The sequence below is a fragment of the Cydia splendana genome, chromosome 8 (assembly GCF_910591565.1).
Source record: "Cydia splendana chromosome 8, ilCydSple1.2, whole genome shotgun sequence".
Taxonomy (NCBI): domain Eukaryota; kingdom Metazoa; phylum Arthropoda; class Insecta; order Lepidoptera; family Tortricidae; genus Cydia; species Cydia splendana.
In genome coordinates, this window is record NC_085967.1 from 1756620 (window position 1) to 1774245 (window position 17626).

General features: G+C 37.7%; 1 protein-coding gene across 11 annotated transcripts in view; it reads right to left on the reverse strand.

The window, feature by feature from the left end:
* LOC134792614 (disintegrin and metalloproteinase domain-containing protein 11) overlaps positions 1 to 17626 on the reverse strand; it is a 721926-nt gene that overhangs the window by 236782 nt on the left and 467518 nt on the right. For all 11 annotated transcript variants that reach the window (XM_063763848.1, XM_063763854.1, XM_063763849.1 and 8 more), the window contains one exon: positions 6781 to 6860. In XM_063763848.1, the coding sequence (XP_063619918.1) occupies positions 6781 to 6860 (80 nt within the window). The remainder of the gene's footprint in view (positions 1 to 6780; positions 6861 to 17626) is intronic.

Consider the following 17626-nt stretch of genomic DNA (forward strand, 5'->3'; position numbering starts at 1 on the left):
GCGGCCGTTCGTTTTCGTAGAAATTCGGTAACTGAGCGTTTTGCAAAAAAAGTGTACATTTCATTCATGTATTCAAAATATTGACTTATTGGGCTCATTTTACTCAGAATCATTTGTACATTCACGCCTCATACATGAAAAAATGTGCCCAAAGATTTCCTTTCCAGATCGTCGGATTCTTTTTTTTTTATTTGTATGAACGTGACGCACTGGAAAAAAAAAATTTCATACAAAATTTTGGGACACATTTTTTCATGTATGAGGCGTGAATGTACAAATGATTCTGAGTAAAATGAGCCCAAGAAGTCAATATTTTGAAGACATGAATGAAATGTAGGTACACTTTTATTGGAAAACGCTCACCTTCGAAATTTTTCCAAACGTTATTATCACGTATAAAGTTAGATACAGGTTGCTTTTTCGATGTTTATCAAAACTCTGCGAAGTAGATACGAAGGTCAAATTTCACTACAGGGTACAGTACAGTCACCTGCAATATGTTACTCTTCGGAGGCCGCAATAATATGTGACACGCTCTTATGGCTCTACAAATAAGATCGTGTCAGATATTTTTGCGGCCTTCGTTGTGTAACATATTATTGAAGGTCACTGTACCAACCCGTTAATCTCGTAAAATATAAGCTGTTCTATAGAATACATCGATAACAGCTAAGGAAAAATTAAGAATAACAATTTATTTTGTGAGTTTGAGTTCATATTTTATGACCAAAGATCCGCATGCGAGCACTTCATTCCCGCAGCTCGGCCTTCGGCCTCGCGTGCTTGGGAACTCGTAAGGGACGCTCCGCGCCTTCGGCCCTACGCGGAGCTCGGCCTTCGGCCTTCGCTAGGTTCCGAAGCTCAGCAACCTATTCTTCTCGCAGGGTAGATCCTTTTAAGACATTTCAAACTAATGTCTAACTAGAACACAATCGAGAGGACTTTACTAAAACATCACTTTTCACTTAATTATCTGCGTCACGTTATTGTCAAATTAGTCCCAGATACCTTTGTGACAGTTAAATACGAAACTTTACTAGTATTACAAGTGTCTAGAGAAATTAATATTTGAAGGTCCTTCGACATACAATTTACACCTAATCGCGTAAACGAAAAGACGGATCGGTCCAAATTATAACTCCCTCAACGAAACCTTTGAAGATGAAAGAACGAACAAGTGATATCCCTTAGATTATTTAACGGTTGAAAGCACAATCATGGTATAAAATCGTTCTTTTATTAAAATTAGAACGTTTTGAAAGCAAAATTTAATGTTTTTTTACTGACGATATGAAAAAAAATTCTCATGAATTTTAAGAATTATTTTTAATGTTTCAAATGTTCGATCTCTAGTCACATAATGAAAAAAGGTAATAAATGGGCGCGTGCTATTATTCTATTGACAGTTTCGTTGTGTTTAGTTCATTTTGAACACCTATACTACTTAAAAACTTCTGCTGCTCCCTGTATTATGTAGACTTGGTCGCGAATGAATACGCGTAGAAAGAATTATTAACACTTGGGGTGGGAACTTATTGTGAAGTTAACATTATAACAACAATATTAAAATAAGATTACGAGTGGGTACGTAAGTAAAAATACAAAAAAAAATTCACAGATTTCGTGCCTCACACGACTATCGAGCACATTGGAAATGACTCTACGGAATTCGAAAAAATATTGTCGCTGAGCGACGAGAAAGTCTGGATAAGGAAAAAGTTACAAAATAAAACTACAACGTTGAATGATAATTATTTTATTCTTAGACTAACACAAGTATCCTGGACATAACGCATGTGAACAAACAAATTGCAAAATTTCCACACGCGGATCGAAGTTTGAATAATTGTCGCCGTGGCGCATAAGTATAGGTACATATTTCATTTTTCGATTAATAAGCAGGATATATTAATGTTCAAAGTACAAGAAAATTATTACACGGCAAATCCGTAGTCAACTCGAGAAGTGGTAGCCACATCGCCGTTATCGTCACTAGAGTCTTGATCGGCAGCGGCCCGTTTGCTGCAAGATATGTATTTTTCTTGACAGCAGTTTGACGCGACGAGAGATGACCATAACAGCGTTTGTCTATGTTGCACCAAACCTGAGTTCCAATAGGTACTACCAGGGTTCAGCATCAGCTATCTTGGGTAATGCTCATCATGACGAATCGGGTGTCCAAAACAGCGTGTGCCTATGTTGCACCAAATCTGAGTTCCGCTAGGTACAACCAGGGTTCAGCATCAGCTCTATCTTGGGTACTACTCTCCTAAGTGCTCATCAAGACGAGTCGGATGACCAAAACAGCGTGTGTCTATGTTGCAACAAACCTGAGTTCCTTTAGGTACAGCGAGGGTTCAGCATCAGCTCTATCTTGGGTACTACTCTCCTAAGTGCTCATCGAGACGAGTCCGATGACCAAAACAGCGTGTACTTATGTTGTATTAAACCCGAGCTCCACTAGGTACTGCCAGGGTTCAGCATCAGCTATCATTTCATTTCATTTCATTTCATTTCATGTATTGCTAGCAGCCTCTCCCTCTCCCTCTCCCTCTCCCTCTCCCTCTCCCTCTCCCTCTCCCTCTCCCTCTCCCTCTCCCTCTCCCTCTCCCTCTCCCTCTCCCTCTCCCTCTCCCTCTCCCTCTCCCTCTCCCTCTCCCTCTCCCTCTCCCTCTCCCTCTCCCTCTCCCTCTCCCTCTCCCTCTCCCTCTCCCTCTCCCTCTCCCTCTCCCTCTCCCTCTCCCTCTCCCTCTCCCTCTCCCTCTCCCTCTCCCTCTCCCTCTCCCTCTCCCTCTCCCTCTCCCTCTCCCTCTCCCTCTCCCTCTCCCTCTCCCTCTCCCTCTCCCTCTCCCTCTCCCTCTCCCTCTCCCTCTCCCTCTCCCTCTCCCTCTCCCTCTCCCTCTCCCTCTCCCTCTCCCTCTCCCTCTCCCTCTCCCTCTCCCTCTCCCTCTCCCTCTCCCTCTCCCTCTCCCTCTCCCTCTCCCTCTCCCTCTCCCTCTCCCTCTCCCTCTCCCTCTCCCTCTCCCTCTCCCTCTCCCTCTCCCTCTCCCTCTCCCTCTCCCTCTCCCTCTCCCTCTCCCTCTCCCTCTCCCTCTCCCTCTCCCTCTCCCTCTCCCTCTCCCTCTCCCTCTCCCTCTCCCTCTCCCTCTCCCTCTCCCTCTCCCTCTCCCTCTCCCTCTCCCTCTCCCTCTCCCTCTCCCTCTCCCTCTCCCTCTCCCTCTCCCTCTCCCTCTCCCTCTCCCTCTCCCTCTCCCTCTCCCTCTCCCTCTCCCTCTCCCTCTCCCTCTCCCTCTCCCTCTCCCTCTCCCTCTCCCTCTCCCTCTCCCTCTCCCTCTCCCTCTCCCTCTCCCTCTCCCTCTCCCTCTCCCTCTCCCTCTCCCTCTCCCTCTCCCTCTCCCTCTCCCTCTCCCTCTCCCTCTCCCTCTCCCTCTCCCTCTCCCTCTCCCTCTCCCTCTCCCTCTCCCTCTCCCTCTCCCTCTCCCTCTCCCTCTCCCTCTCCCTCTCCCTCTCCCATTTCACAACAAACACCGATAACGAACTCTGCGAAACATGAAGTCATAAATGTCATGTGAAAAATGTCGTTCTGACTTTTTGACTATTTAAAGGTTAGGCTACAGGGCAAACCCTTAACCCGATCGTCTTTGTTTTAGGCTCAAATCGTAGCTGACTAAATTGTCCAGAGCCGTTTTTCTCAAATTTTTGATATCATTCTTCGTTTCCAAATTATCGAGCACCAAAATCAAAAATTCGGAAAAAAATTAATTTTATTTTCACTATTTCGACCATAACTTTTTTTGTTTTTGACTTTCTCGAATAATTATTTTTGCACCTTATAGCTCTCGTGATTATGCGTCTTTTGAGCCTATTTTTTAATATCATATCTTCACAACTTTCCGAGATATAAGGGGATCGCACTTTTTCGTGAAATCGGAGCCTATACTGGAGCGAACGAAAAGACATTTCCAATGTCAAAACTGGTTTGCTTACTGCGTATAACTAAATTGTAAATAGATCATTAGAGCCGTCAAAGCAAATCTGATTGAAAGCAAATATAATGCAAATAATGTTTGTTTTTCCTCAATAACCGATAAAAGATGAAGATGATATCATACGGTAAGATGAAACTTGTGAACCGAATAAAAAGATCTTGCGTAGATTTAATAAATATCACGAGGCAATAAATATCGTGTTCCTTTACGAAAAAACAGAGAGCGTTGTGTTAGGAGGTTTTTGAACGAATCCATAACACATGTCTCGATACCGATGCAGTAAAACAATATCAGTAGGATGTATAAAAAAACAAGTGAAGCTTTTAGATTTGTATTGGTTTTTGTTTAACTACCTACTAGATTTCCTTTTAAATTCAGCTAGATACATACATAAAAGAAGTTTGATTATTAGGTATGTTTTTTGGCAGACTATTTTTTTAATTGTTTTTAGTACAACATAATTTGCATTTTGCAATTTATGTTTAATGGCTTTTGAGTATTTATACGCAACTTGCGGGGCTTGAAATATTTATGTTAAATCGATTGGGAATTTCGTACTCGGTTTAAACTGCAAATCCTACAGATGGATAAACCAGATAACATGCAGTGGCTATTGTTTTAACGATGATGGTTTCAATTAGCCGTTAACCTATTTAATTTGGACGTAAAGTGGTGTTCAATAGAAATGGCAAATAATGTAAACAAAAACCAATTTAGGTACCTCCAGTTCTTCGAAATCTCGCAGTTTTTGTGGACAACCATGGTTTTATCAACATATATACTTAAATCTTTTATTTACATCAATTAATAGTCAAAATATATCTTAATTATTAATATTTCAATAAAAACAACCATCGTCAGGCTTTTAGGTTATACATCAAATGCTAACAAAATGTGTCATATTTGTTAAGGGTGTCATTCTGAATCCCTAACAACGTTTGTCCTAAAGTCACTTGCCCTAACTGGTTTGTCCTAATGGGCACATGCCCTAACGATCAATTGTCATAACGATTATTTTCCATAATGTAATGGTTAGCCTAAGACTCATTTGCCCTAAGCATTTGTACCATAACTATCAAGATCCCAAATATTTTTTACCATATTCTTCGAAATTCCTAACAATGTTTGGCATAAAATAACATGTTCTAACTGTTTTGACCTAATGGCTATTACCCTAATGATCAATCGTCATAACAGTTACTTTTCCTATTGATCAATTATCATAACAATTACTTTCCATAATGAATGGTAACGAACTGTTGCCACAAAAGTGGGTTAGGTTAGGTTAGAACCATGACCCTCGCAAAAACGAACTGCTGCCACAAAAGTGGGTTAGGTTAGGTTAGAACTGCGACCATTGTAAAAACGAAATGTTGCCACAAAAGTGGGTTAGGTTAGGTTAGAACTGTGATCCTCGCAAAAACGAACTGCTGCCACAAAAGTGGGTTAGGTTAGGTTAGAACTGCGACCATTGTAAAAACGAAACGCAATAGGGAAATCAAAATTAGGGCATACGAGTGTTAGGTCAAGCAACGATAGGCTAAGTGAAATTAGGTAACATGATGTTTAGGATATATAATTTTTAGGCCTAACAATAATTAGGCAAAAAAAGAATTATGCTACATAACATTAGGATAAATACTCAATATGGAAAGTGTCATTAGGGAAAAAGATATTAGGACAAAAAAAAATTGCCCATTCGATAATAGGGAAACCAAAATTAGGGAATACGCGCGTTAGGACATCTGATCATTATGACAAACAATATTAGGGAATGCAAAGATAGGAGAAAAGATTTTAGGGATTCAGATATAGATCCTTTGTTAACATTATTTACCATTTCTATTGAACTCCACTGTTTACACTCTGTGTGCTACCGTGCACTGTCGAATATTGCGATCCTGGGGATCATAATATCCCTTCCCAATAACACGGCCTGGATACGGTCTGGAGAGTAATTCTCCGAATACATCTTCAAGGGAAAAACGTCTCAACGACATATTAACTCAATACGCCTTAATTTCATTTTTCCCTGGACGATGGAATAATCTATGGGCTTTTTGGCCGATATTTCTATATGTGGTAATACATTGTTTTCACTCGTTTCAGCGGTTTCTGATATATGAAAATGCGAGTACGAGTATATTTAGCCTTCGCCTGGTAGAATTGCAAATAATAGTTTTCCTTTTGCGATCCTTTTTTGTTTTTTGTATTAATCGGATAAAACATGTGAAAAATGACCTAGAAGTCTTTAGAAGTTTCTCAAGTGAATAAAGCCATTCATAATACGCATCCAGTGCTCAGTACAAGATTTAATATATTCCAGGTTTCTTCAGTTTAACCGCAATTTCATAAATGACATAAAAAAAACAAAAAGATACACTATTAACATTTACAACTTTCGCGTTTTGAACACAGATCAAAACATAAATATTTTACGGGATCAATCGGGAATTTATTTTGTTACCTTTATTTCCGACGTTTCGAAGCCGTTTAGGTACCTACACGGTGTAGTCTCGGATAACTGATATCGTGATGTCTCAACAAAATGTCACAACAGAGATTTGTGTAAGGTTGACGAAATATTGAAGTGAGCCGATTTCTCGAACAAGTTTGAACAAGATCAGCTCACTTTATATTTCGTCAGCTTTAACTAAGTGATGAAAAATCTATGAAAAAGTTGGGGGTAGACATCACAATTACGCTTGTATTAAAGGTAGGGTAGCGCTTGACCCTGACTAAGTATGTTTTAAAATGGAAATCTCACAGCATTTAAATCTATTGTACTCACGTGTTAAGCTCGAGGTCTAATCTGAACTTATGGTTGAAAGCTTTGATGAGGAGGGAAGTCCGATGAAAGTGTTTGCCAGTCTGTAACAAAATAAAAACATCGTTAGTTTCTTCAGTATTATTAATCGTAAATACCTGGAGAGCGCTTAGAAAGTCATCGGGTAGGTCTCGGTAGGTAGCTCAGTAGGCAGGTGGCGATGGGCTAGTGATCCAGATTCGCGAGTTCGAGTGTCATTGAAGACGGTGGGTGTTTTTCCACTTTTCCTTTATTTCTAAGCATTCAGCCTGGCTAGCATGAGTTGCGTTCTCGCGCGCTAGTCCATACTGAAGTCGCGTTAAATGTATGGACTCGCGCGCGAGAACGCAACTCATGCTAGCTGAGCAGGTCTGGTATCGTATGCTTAAGTTTCTGCTTAATACAAAATTAACCAGGAGGGCCATTTAAACTTCAAACTCTGGGTAACCAGATTAACCAGGGTAAACCGTAAGATTTGATTGATTTGATTTGACAGTTATGAAACAGTTTAACACCCAGATTATAAAGTTAGAATCGCCCTCATGAGTCCCTATTAAAACTTATGTTATATCGAATTTTATTAATCTAAATTTCATGTTTTACTTTTGTTAACGTTCGTGTATGCATGCTCTATGAAAAAATTATCTATAAAAGAATATAAACTGATAAAGATTATTTATAATAAAAATAATATCATTTATCTATATCAATAATAGATTTTTTAAATCAGAATTAGCAAGTACCTATAATAATTTCGGTGTTTATGCGAAGATACTGTAACATGACGTAGCGAATAAGCAATTGCAATTAATGTGTATCTCTTGGTGTACATTTTGAGGCATTTAATGTTGCTTACATAGTTTAAAGTACGATGTGGTGTACTCTTAAAATAACTTTGATTTGTAAACAATTATGTCACAAAATATTTGTATAAACACTTTGTATTATCGTCAGAAAATCATATAAAATTTTCATTAGAATTTCTCGTACTATAGGTATAAGAGAATAATTTATTTAGTCGCAAATAAAAAGAATGCTCAAGGAAAACATTCACTTCCGTGCACTTAAAAATGCACGCTCCACCCGCAGGTAAATACGTTAATGAGACTATACGTAGAACCGTTGTGTGTAGAGGCTTTTATTTGTTTAGTGCACCTCTTTTAAGAGTCTAATAGCTAGGAATACTTAATGTACTTATACAGTATTAATGTATACGTGAATACGTTCATTCCAATGTTTTAGAATGGATGGAAAAAAAATCGTACTTTCACGGAAACGTACGAACGGGTCGTGCTAAATATTTCAGTCAGTCACCGAGACTGACTGAAACAAATACGAATATTTCCGTGAAAATACGATGGAAAACATTTATGCACACCATAATAATTATCAACTTCATACCTCAGTTTGACGGATGCAATTTGATTTGACGTTTGAAAATTGCAAGTACAAGTGAATCTTACTTTAAGTCGATGTCGATAAAATTATGATGTAGGACGATACTGAAATGTGATTTTTAAATATTGCAATGGCTTTATCAATAAAATTAACTATATTATTATTCGATGTAATTTTGTGTTATTGCAAAATCTCAACTGTCAATGTCAGATATGAGACAGTTACAGTTGCAATGGAATAAATCAAAGAGGTTTAAAAATAGGTGATAAAACAACTGACACCCTTAATTAATATTGTTTATATCACATATCACATATTGTTTATATCATATACACATATCATAAACCCTCTATGATGCCTTCAAAATCCGTAAATAATGGCCCACATTACGATAAACTGTTTTGTTACAGCAAATTTCTTAATCTGTGAAAATGTTGTAATAGCTTCATTACCATATCAAAATCGATTTGGTAATGCATTCAAATTTCGAACAACTCTGAAAAAAAAAGTAATTTGATTTGACCCCTATTCTAATGTCGGTCGAGATGACGTTTTTTTTCAAAATCAAATGACAATTGCATACAATATTGACAAATCTCGCATGTTAGTTGGTATCGAGCGATATGGCAATCGACCCCGACTCTAGTTTGTCTCTGAATTAAAAAAAAACTACGGATGCGTGACGTGCGTGAAAGAAGTTTTCATTTGCCGCCATTTGACGTACAGTGTATCTTTTAATTAGGTTGTTAGTAAAAAATAATTTGTTTTATTATTTTTAAAGTAACTATAACAAAAGTTTCGTGTAAAATCTGCGAAAAGATATTTCGAAGACGTCACTTCATATCCGCGAGTTCCGCCAGAGAGCAAACTGCCCCAATGTCGGCTGTAATATGAGGTTAGTGATATCATACTTAGAAAGTTTATAGTATGTGTGTAGATAAAGCAGTGTATGTAACTGTACATAATTAGGCATTAAAACACTCGTGTGATACTATTATGAAACTCACTAAGTTCGTTTCATAAACCCACACTCGAGTTTTGATGCCTTTCATTATGTATCAGTCACATAAACTACTATTACTTTCAAGGATACGTCACATTGCTATTATGATGGAGAAAATTGAGAATTTACCCGGTTCTTACGTACCAAAATAACCCACTTTGTTGCCCCTAATTATGATTACGTACTTCAAACCAATATATCTATATTACAGTATTATTAGAGTCTGATCGGAAAGAGAAGAGTCGTGGAATGTATTGGGCCCCATCCATTCCACGACTCTTCTCTTTCCGCACAGTCTATCTTCCTTCATTTTGTTTAGGACTCTATTAGAAAAAGACCAACAGCTTCAAAGCTCGAGATATCCCTTGCGCAAATTGGATTAGTAAGTATTACACGCATGAAACGGAGCGTAAAACCGTCCAAACATACAACCATTTCGTGTCACTTTATAAATTGACACTTCACATTTATGTACCCAGTGAACCAAAGTAACAGACCGTACTGATAACGGTCAAACAAACCGAATTTGTACCCAAAAAGGGTCCTACCTCATATTTGCAAAGGACCAAGAAAATAGGTCAGTTTATACTCGCCTTTGGGGGTGCGTTCGAGTGAAAATTTTATTTCATTTGACTTACATTTAGGAGCAAGCAAACATAATTACGGGAGTTGACATTGAGGATTGATTTTTGCCGCTTCACTTAGCCCCGTGTTGCGCGGCTGAGCATTTCTGAGGCTCATTCCCATTGCTAACTCAACATAGGCGAGTATAACACTCAAACCAGTATACCTGTACTTGTACTTACCTACCTACGTATAGTTTTTCACCGATCACCGATCGTGCTATAGTGGTTTGCTTATAATCTTGAATCACCCACGCTAGCTTTTAGAATACACGCTTGAGTGGAGCCATTGACGGTGCTAAGCGACTTCGAAACGGGAGTTCGTTAAGCGTTTTAATTTCCTTTTAAAGATGACAATGTGTAAGAAATGGATTGGGTTTGGAAGTCAAAATAGAAAATTCCTACCATTCATTTGCAGAGTCAGAATTGAATATTTTGTTTTATACCTGATGGCTAAAGCGAAACAGAAAAGGAATCGTATGATAATTAACAGTATGTGTGTAACATCAAAACTACTAACCAATTTAGATTTGAAGTGTACTTTTTACAGCATTGGTTGGTTATTCTCTACTACTTATCTATCTACGGTATCTCTACGTTTCAATAGACTTCGAAATACAACATTATTTTTGACAGTTTGTGAAATTACGAATATCATGTTGGTCATCGCAGGCATATTCCTCCAAATCCCTATAACTACATATGACTTAAACCAATTAGTGTATGGCAAATTAAAAAAAGCGCTTATGCGGCCATGAGTACCTACCTATAGAGAAATAAGTACATAATTCTCTATGCCATGAGACTGATTTTATGTCATTTAACTCCATTATTTTAAAACAAATAAAATTCGCCTCAACATGCCCTAATTACTTGTACCAATTAAATTATCATATTTCGCCGTGTTTTCTCAAAATTACGCTATAACGACGTCAAAGTAAAATTATTTCTTTGATTTATAAATAAGTACAAATACGGACGCAGGTTATAACCCCGACGTAATGAGGTAATCCTACACTTACCCGCGTTTCTTTGAACGAAACAAAGCAAAAACTCAAAGGAAACAAAGGGATGTCGAACTTATTTTCAAATGCATGAAAGAACAAGGAAATCGGCAAAGTTTAAGCTAAAACGCGCCTTTGAACGCATGTAATATGGTCTAAAATGCATATTGATAAGTAACAAAATTAGGTGAAAATGTTATGAGTGTGACGTTTTAAGAGTGGTTCCGATTGGTTCGAGTATTACTATTATTACTAATGGCTTATTGAGATTATGAGAAGCGGAATGGACTTTGCAAGACCTTTCAGAGGTTAAAGAAGTTAAGTAACGCTTTCTGAAGCCGGTTGCAGTGTTGCGTTTTTTGTTATTTTGTAACCAATATCACAGCGATATCACATGCGAGTCGGGCAATAAAAGTCAGTTACCTACTCTGTACTCTGTACCTTATGCGGAACACTACCTGCATTTATTATTTGTTTCATTTATTTATTATTTATCACTACACCTTATAAAACAAATTCTGTCTGTTTGTATGTTTGAGTGTTTGTATGTTTGTTCGCGATAAACTCAAAAACTACTGACTGGATTTTCATGTGGTTTTCACCTATCAATAGATTGATTCCAGAGGAAGGTTTGTTAAGTGAATTTGTTAACCCGTGCGAAGCCGCCGAGTCGCTATAGTTTATTATGAGGCAATCTGAATTGTCATTACTTGCATCAGGTATAATAAGTAAACCGCCTTGAATGGGTTGCCATATTGCATGTGGTGGAGCAACTTATGTTACGACACATGAGCAATTTATGTGATTGTATTAAAAAAATACGGCACAAAATATAATTTAAAATATTAACGTCGAACGAAATCATATACGATTATTTTCGATATTCCGTTAAAACGTCTCACGTGATGACACGTAATGCAATCACGAATACCCCCCATTCAGTGTGGAGGGGGGTATTCGGTGTCGGATTATCGTACGCCGTTGCAATTTAATAATGCGCCGCCCGAGGCGAGGACGATGCAAATTGTCGATTAAAATGTGTTCCCGGATTTTGTCGTTAAAAGATGAAAGGGAATTATTGAACAACTTTGTAGAACGCTGATTGACAGACTTGTCGAGTGTTCGTTGACTTTTGACTGTAGAAATGAGATGTCAAGGTTATAATGCAGTTGTAGTGCATAATTATTTGCCATCGTATTTTCACGGAAACTTACGAACGTGTCTTGCTATTTCAGTCAGTCTCGGTATAAATAATACTGACATTGACTGAATTAGCATGACAAATAACACTTAGGCACTACATCAGTTCTGTTAATCTGTACTTAATTATTTAATAAAACTTAACCCAGCCTTTACTAAAAACAATAGCAGTGTATGTCAAAATACAATGGTAAATTACAAGCGGCTATACATCTTGTATCCTACCGGCTGCGCCGTGTCAAGGTACCTACGCAGTTTGGGAGTCGTGAATCAAACAGGGGCACCCAGCAGATACTGGTTTATTGTATGCGAGTATGATGCTACCCACCTTTGCCAAATGACCAATAACTACAAATCCCTACAGCGTAAACCCCTTACAGGCCAATTCGAATGTACTCTGTCATCAGAATGATATTTGAATCATTAGTTATCGTGCATCTCGCCCGCGTTAATACATGCATGGACAAGAACAAACGAAATGCACTAAATAACATGATTCAAATATCATTCTGATGTCAGTGTACGTTCGAATTGGCCTGTTAGTTGTTGTTGTTAAAATGGTAATTGTGACATTCAGATGGCAGTCGTGACCTCGTCACAAAAGAAAAGATAGAATAACAAAGAAAAAAGAACTAGACTTATATCGCCCGGGATATGAACCGTGATTACCTTTTGTATTGTTTTCGAGCACCCGATATTTCGACGCAGTTACATAGGTATGTTGCAGTCAAAAGTGTGAACTGGTCAAAAGAACTTTTAACCGACAAAAACAGGCAAAACTGCTTTTGACTGAGCATGTTGGTCAAAAGTAGTTTTACCTGAAAATCATACCTATTTCTGGCAGCAGTTTCGTTTTTAGGGCGTAGCAAAAAAAATAACCCTAACCTACCTATCTCTGGGAACAGTTTCGTTTTTAGGGCGTAGCAAAAAAAAAAAACCCTAACCTACCTATTTCTGCGAGTACTTTTGACTGATGACTGTTAAGTCACAATTACTATTAACCAATGATTTTCAGGTAAAACTACTTTTGACCAACATGCACAGTCAAAAGCAGTTTTGCCTGTTTTTGTCGGTTAAAAGTTCTTTTGACCAGTTCACACTTTTGACTGCGACAGGTACATCTTGTTCACGAGTAACTGAGTCTAGTGAAACTAACCGTGAATCATTCAAAACTGTTAAAAATGATCTAAAAATACATTATCCTTCCCTTCGTCAGGCAACAAAAAATATCACCAAAGATCTCCCAAAACGCTTGTAAAATCATGAACACCGCACTAATTTAGACCCGCGACGATGTTTATTGAATTAGAGACCCTCGTCCCCTGACCCCTAAACGTGTATTGACAGCAACCCTCCTCAGCACCCATAATTATACTAGGATTCATATATTATTATAGTTCATATCATATCACTACGTATGTATGTCCAAACGTGCCATTCGAAATGATGACCAATTGTACTAAAAATATGATTGAGTTTTAAACAATTGGTGATAGCCTATTGTGAAATAGGTCATCGATTTAATCTCGGAAGGGTTAATATCTGAATCTTTAATAGTACCTAAACCTATTAGGTGGCTATTTTATAATGGATTGGAGTGGTATTAAGTATACAAGTTAATATGTTTTTTTAGGAAAGGTTTTCTTACCGCCTTTTTTAATTCATTCATTCATTCATTTCTTTATTGATAAAATATTACATTTTACATGTCAATTAAGTATTTACATTTTAATATTATAGTATATAAAGATAATTACATTTTACATTTCGATATTTTAACATAACTATTCTTATATTTACTTAATTAGGTACTTTTCGGTAGTTTTGACTTAGGTCATTTGAAATGTTTATTTTGGGTCAGCAATAGCTGTCGACGAATTCATCAATATTATAAGAAGCGAGGTCGGTTAATAATACTTTAAGTTTGTTTGCAAACAATCTATCGCGCTGTACTTCCGTTATTTCTAGCGGTAGTGCGTTGTATAGTTTGGCCCCCATGACACCGAAAGACTTCCGTGAGTCTACACCTAGGAATTAATAAGAGAATACGCCTGCGAGTGCTCCTGAGCCTCTACCATCAGTTTTGACATTGACATAACGCTCACGTCTACGTAATTTACTTTCTGTACATCTCGCTTGCACTAATATGCGAGTACGAGCGAGATGCATAGAAAGTAATTTACGTAGACGTCAGCGTATATGTCAATGTAAAAACTGATGGTAGACGTACTGCTGTGTGCGTGAGTCGTGTCGAAGTTGTGTAAGTTGGCTCGCACGTACTTACATGCATTCAAGATGTAAACTCCCGGCAGTGTAAGTATTTTTGAGTCCTTGAACAGGTCTTTCGCGGGGTGGTCGTAAGGTTTACGTGTTATTATTCTTATGGCGCGCTTCTGCATTTTGAATGCTTTATCACGGTCAGCTGCTGTGCCCCATAGATCTACCGCTTGGGTGAGTAGGGAGTGAAAATACCCATAATACGTAAATAAATAACTAAAATACAACATTATTATCTTCAAAATATTTTAATTTGGCTTTGATACACAAACGCAAACGTTGGTTAAAGTTATCTACAATATGCCGCAGTAAAATTTGTTGTCAACGTGTTTTTGGGACTAAGGACATCACTGGCTGCTAAAATAAAAGTCAAAGAAAAACCTATACGTTCCGGTTTTATCAGTGTTACTTTAATATTTCAAACAGAAATTCCGGAACATATCTTAGTCAAATTGTATAGTACCTACTCGTAGGATACTATTTTCACTGTAAGTACCATTCTTAATTATCGACACCCCAGCTCATTCATTTAATTTTCCGTCTTTAAATCGACTGCCAAATAATTAATTAAATTCTTAATAAAACTGTTGCCGAAGCACAAATTCTCTTGTTTAACTGCACAAAGGACTAACAAGACGATATCCAAGAAACTCTTTACAAATTGTCGCGATAGTTTCGCTTCTACGCAAAAGGACGAATCTTTGGTAAGCAATAGCGATACTTACGTCTTTCTAAAGGTAGTTTCGTCTCGCTATGTTACTTTGAATTGCTGGAGACGGCGATTGACTAGCTAGTATTATTTTGAATCGTGGAATTGTCTATTTTTCAGTACTCGTGCTTGTTGTTGTTATGAAGTACGGATAAAGTTGTACTTTTATCATCTGTTTATTATTACATATTTAAAAAAAAATATATCTCGGCTATGTTGACAGGTAATAAAAACACGAATCATTTTACGTTAGTTAATTATATTTAGGTAGTTGATTTCGCGGGCGGGGTCATATTTCGGCTGTTAGGTAGGAATATGACGAATACTACACCAAAACATGTGACGCAGCAAGACTGTTGTGTCGCAAAAACTATTTATAGTTTATTAGATTATAATTATTGTTCGAGCCGATATAGTTTAGTATCCAAATTTCCTAAGAGATGGCGCTATTACAAACGCAAACTAGGTAACAGTAGTTCATCGTAGAATATACATATATAACTGTCAAATATGAGAATAAATGATTGGTATTGGTATCTTAGCAACTTATTCAAACAAAGTGGTCCTTCGAGTTGAGAAGTGAAGTGACTTAAGTGACATAGACAGTGCATTCAAAAGTGAACTTTAATTACAGTACAATAGAACCTAATATTGAACTTAAGTGTCAGTGACTTAGAACATTTAGAAATATTTCAAGAAGCCGTCAGTCAGTCAAAATTGTCATCAAAATTACAAAATTAAAATTAAAGATTTCGCGAAGATAAGATAAATAAAATATATGTTAAGACCTACGAGTAAACTCAGAAAATTCGCCGCTATAAATCAGTGCTATTTACAAGATTAGAATTTATTGAGTTGGAAAAAATAAGATTTCACAAATAGAAGAATAGAACACGTCAAAATTTTTTTCATGTCAAATAAAACAATCATGATTTCGGTGTGAATTTTCATAGTTTTAAAGAATAGTTATCTCAAAATGTCTCAAGAATTACCTGGTTTATTAGCCGAGCAAGAAAATATTTGTGGATTAATTCTCAAAGCGCAAGCGAACTTCAAGAAAACACCAAAAGCGAGATTAACAAGAGGGTACATCAAGACGCGAAAAGAATCCATAGAACAATATTTTAGTCAGTTCGTAGAAAACAATCGAGCCTTGATAAAAATATCAACATCGTCAGACAAAGCGAAGTACGAATATTTCAAAGACGATGTATGTTCAGCATGCGAGGAAATGTTCCTAGATTTAAAAGCAGAGATGACAGATATGCTTGAGAGTTCGACGACGGGTTGCACGAGCAGCACTAATCCAACACCAAGCACAACCAGGGATGACGTGAAGCTACCGAAAATAGATATAGCGAAGTTTACCGGTAACTACCAAGATTGGACTTCGTTTTACGACATGTTTACGTCACTCATCCACAACAAACAGAACTTGAGCAGCGTCCAAAAGATGCATTATTTAAAAAGCTACTTGTCTGGAGAACCTGCTCAACTGTTGGATCATCTAGCCGTCACTGAAACAAACTACGAATTGGCATGGCTCACGCTGCAGAACAGGTACAACAACAAGAGAGTTATAGTTAATTCCATCTTGAGCAAGTTGATGAATCAAAAGAAAATTCACACGGGCACTGCTAAAGCGATTCGAGAGATATTAGATACAACTATGGAGTGTCTTAATAAGCTGAAAGTACAAAACATTAATACAAGTTCATGGGATACACTTATTATACACATCATTGTTGAGAAGTTAGACGCCGAGACACATAAAGAGTGGGAGGAAGAAGCAAGTAACCTGAACCTCACAGAGTTACCTACAATGATCATGTTCAACAAGTTTTTAGCAAAGAGATTCCGAGTTTTAGAGATGATACAACCTAGCCAAACAACGAACATGAACATGAAGAGTACCTACCGAAGCACCCAGAGAGAACCTAACGTCACTGTCGAGTCTAAGTCATTTCACGTGTCACCAGCCATCAAGTGTGGTTTTTGCAAGCTAAACCATCATTTGAACCAATGCAAAGAGTTCCAAGAGCTAACACTAGAAAAGAAAACAGAGTTCATTCAAAACCAACAACTCTGCTTTAACTGCCTAATCTATGCTCATGCTGTCCGCTTCTGTAAGAGCAAGTTTTCATGTCAAAAGTGCGGAAGAAGACATCACACACTGTTGCACAACAATACGTACCAATCCAAAGAGAAAGAGCACAAAGAAGAAACAAAACAAGAGAGAGAAAGCAAAGATTTCAAGCGAGAGAGAGAATCTAAACAAGAACCAAAGCAAGACATGAAAAATAAGAGAGAGATAGTTGCCCACCTAACAACAGGAAGAATGACAGGATTGTTATCTACAGCACAAATTAACGTGACGAACCATCAAGGAAGAGAATTCGTACTAAGAGCCTTGTTGGATCCATGTTCTCAAGAGTCTTTCCTGAACGAGTCTGCAGCTCAAACTATGGGACTAAAGAGAAAACGTGTAAACGGAAACGTATCGGGTCTTGGTCAAATGAGTACACCCATCCGATTTGCTGCAGATATCGAGATTTCATCACGTCATAATCCTGAAAAGAAAATGAGTATAACAACCTACATAGTAAAGCGGGTCACA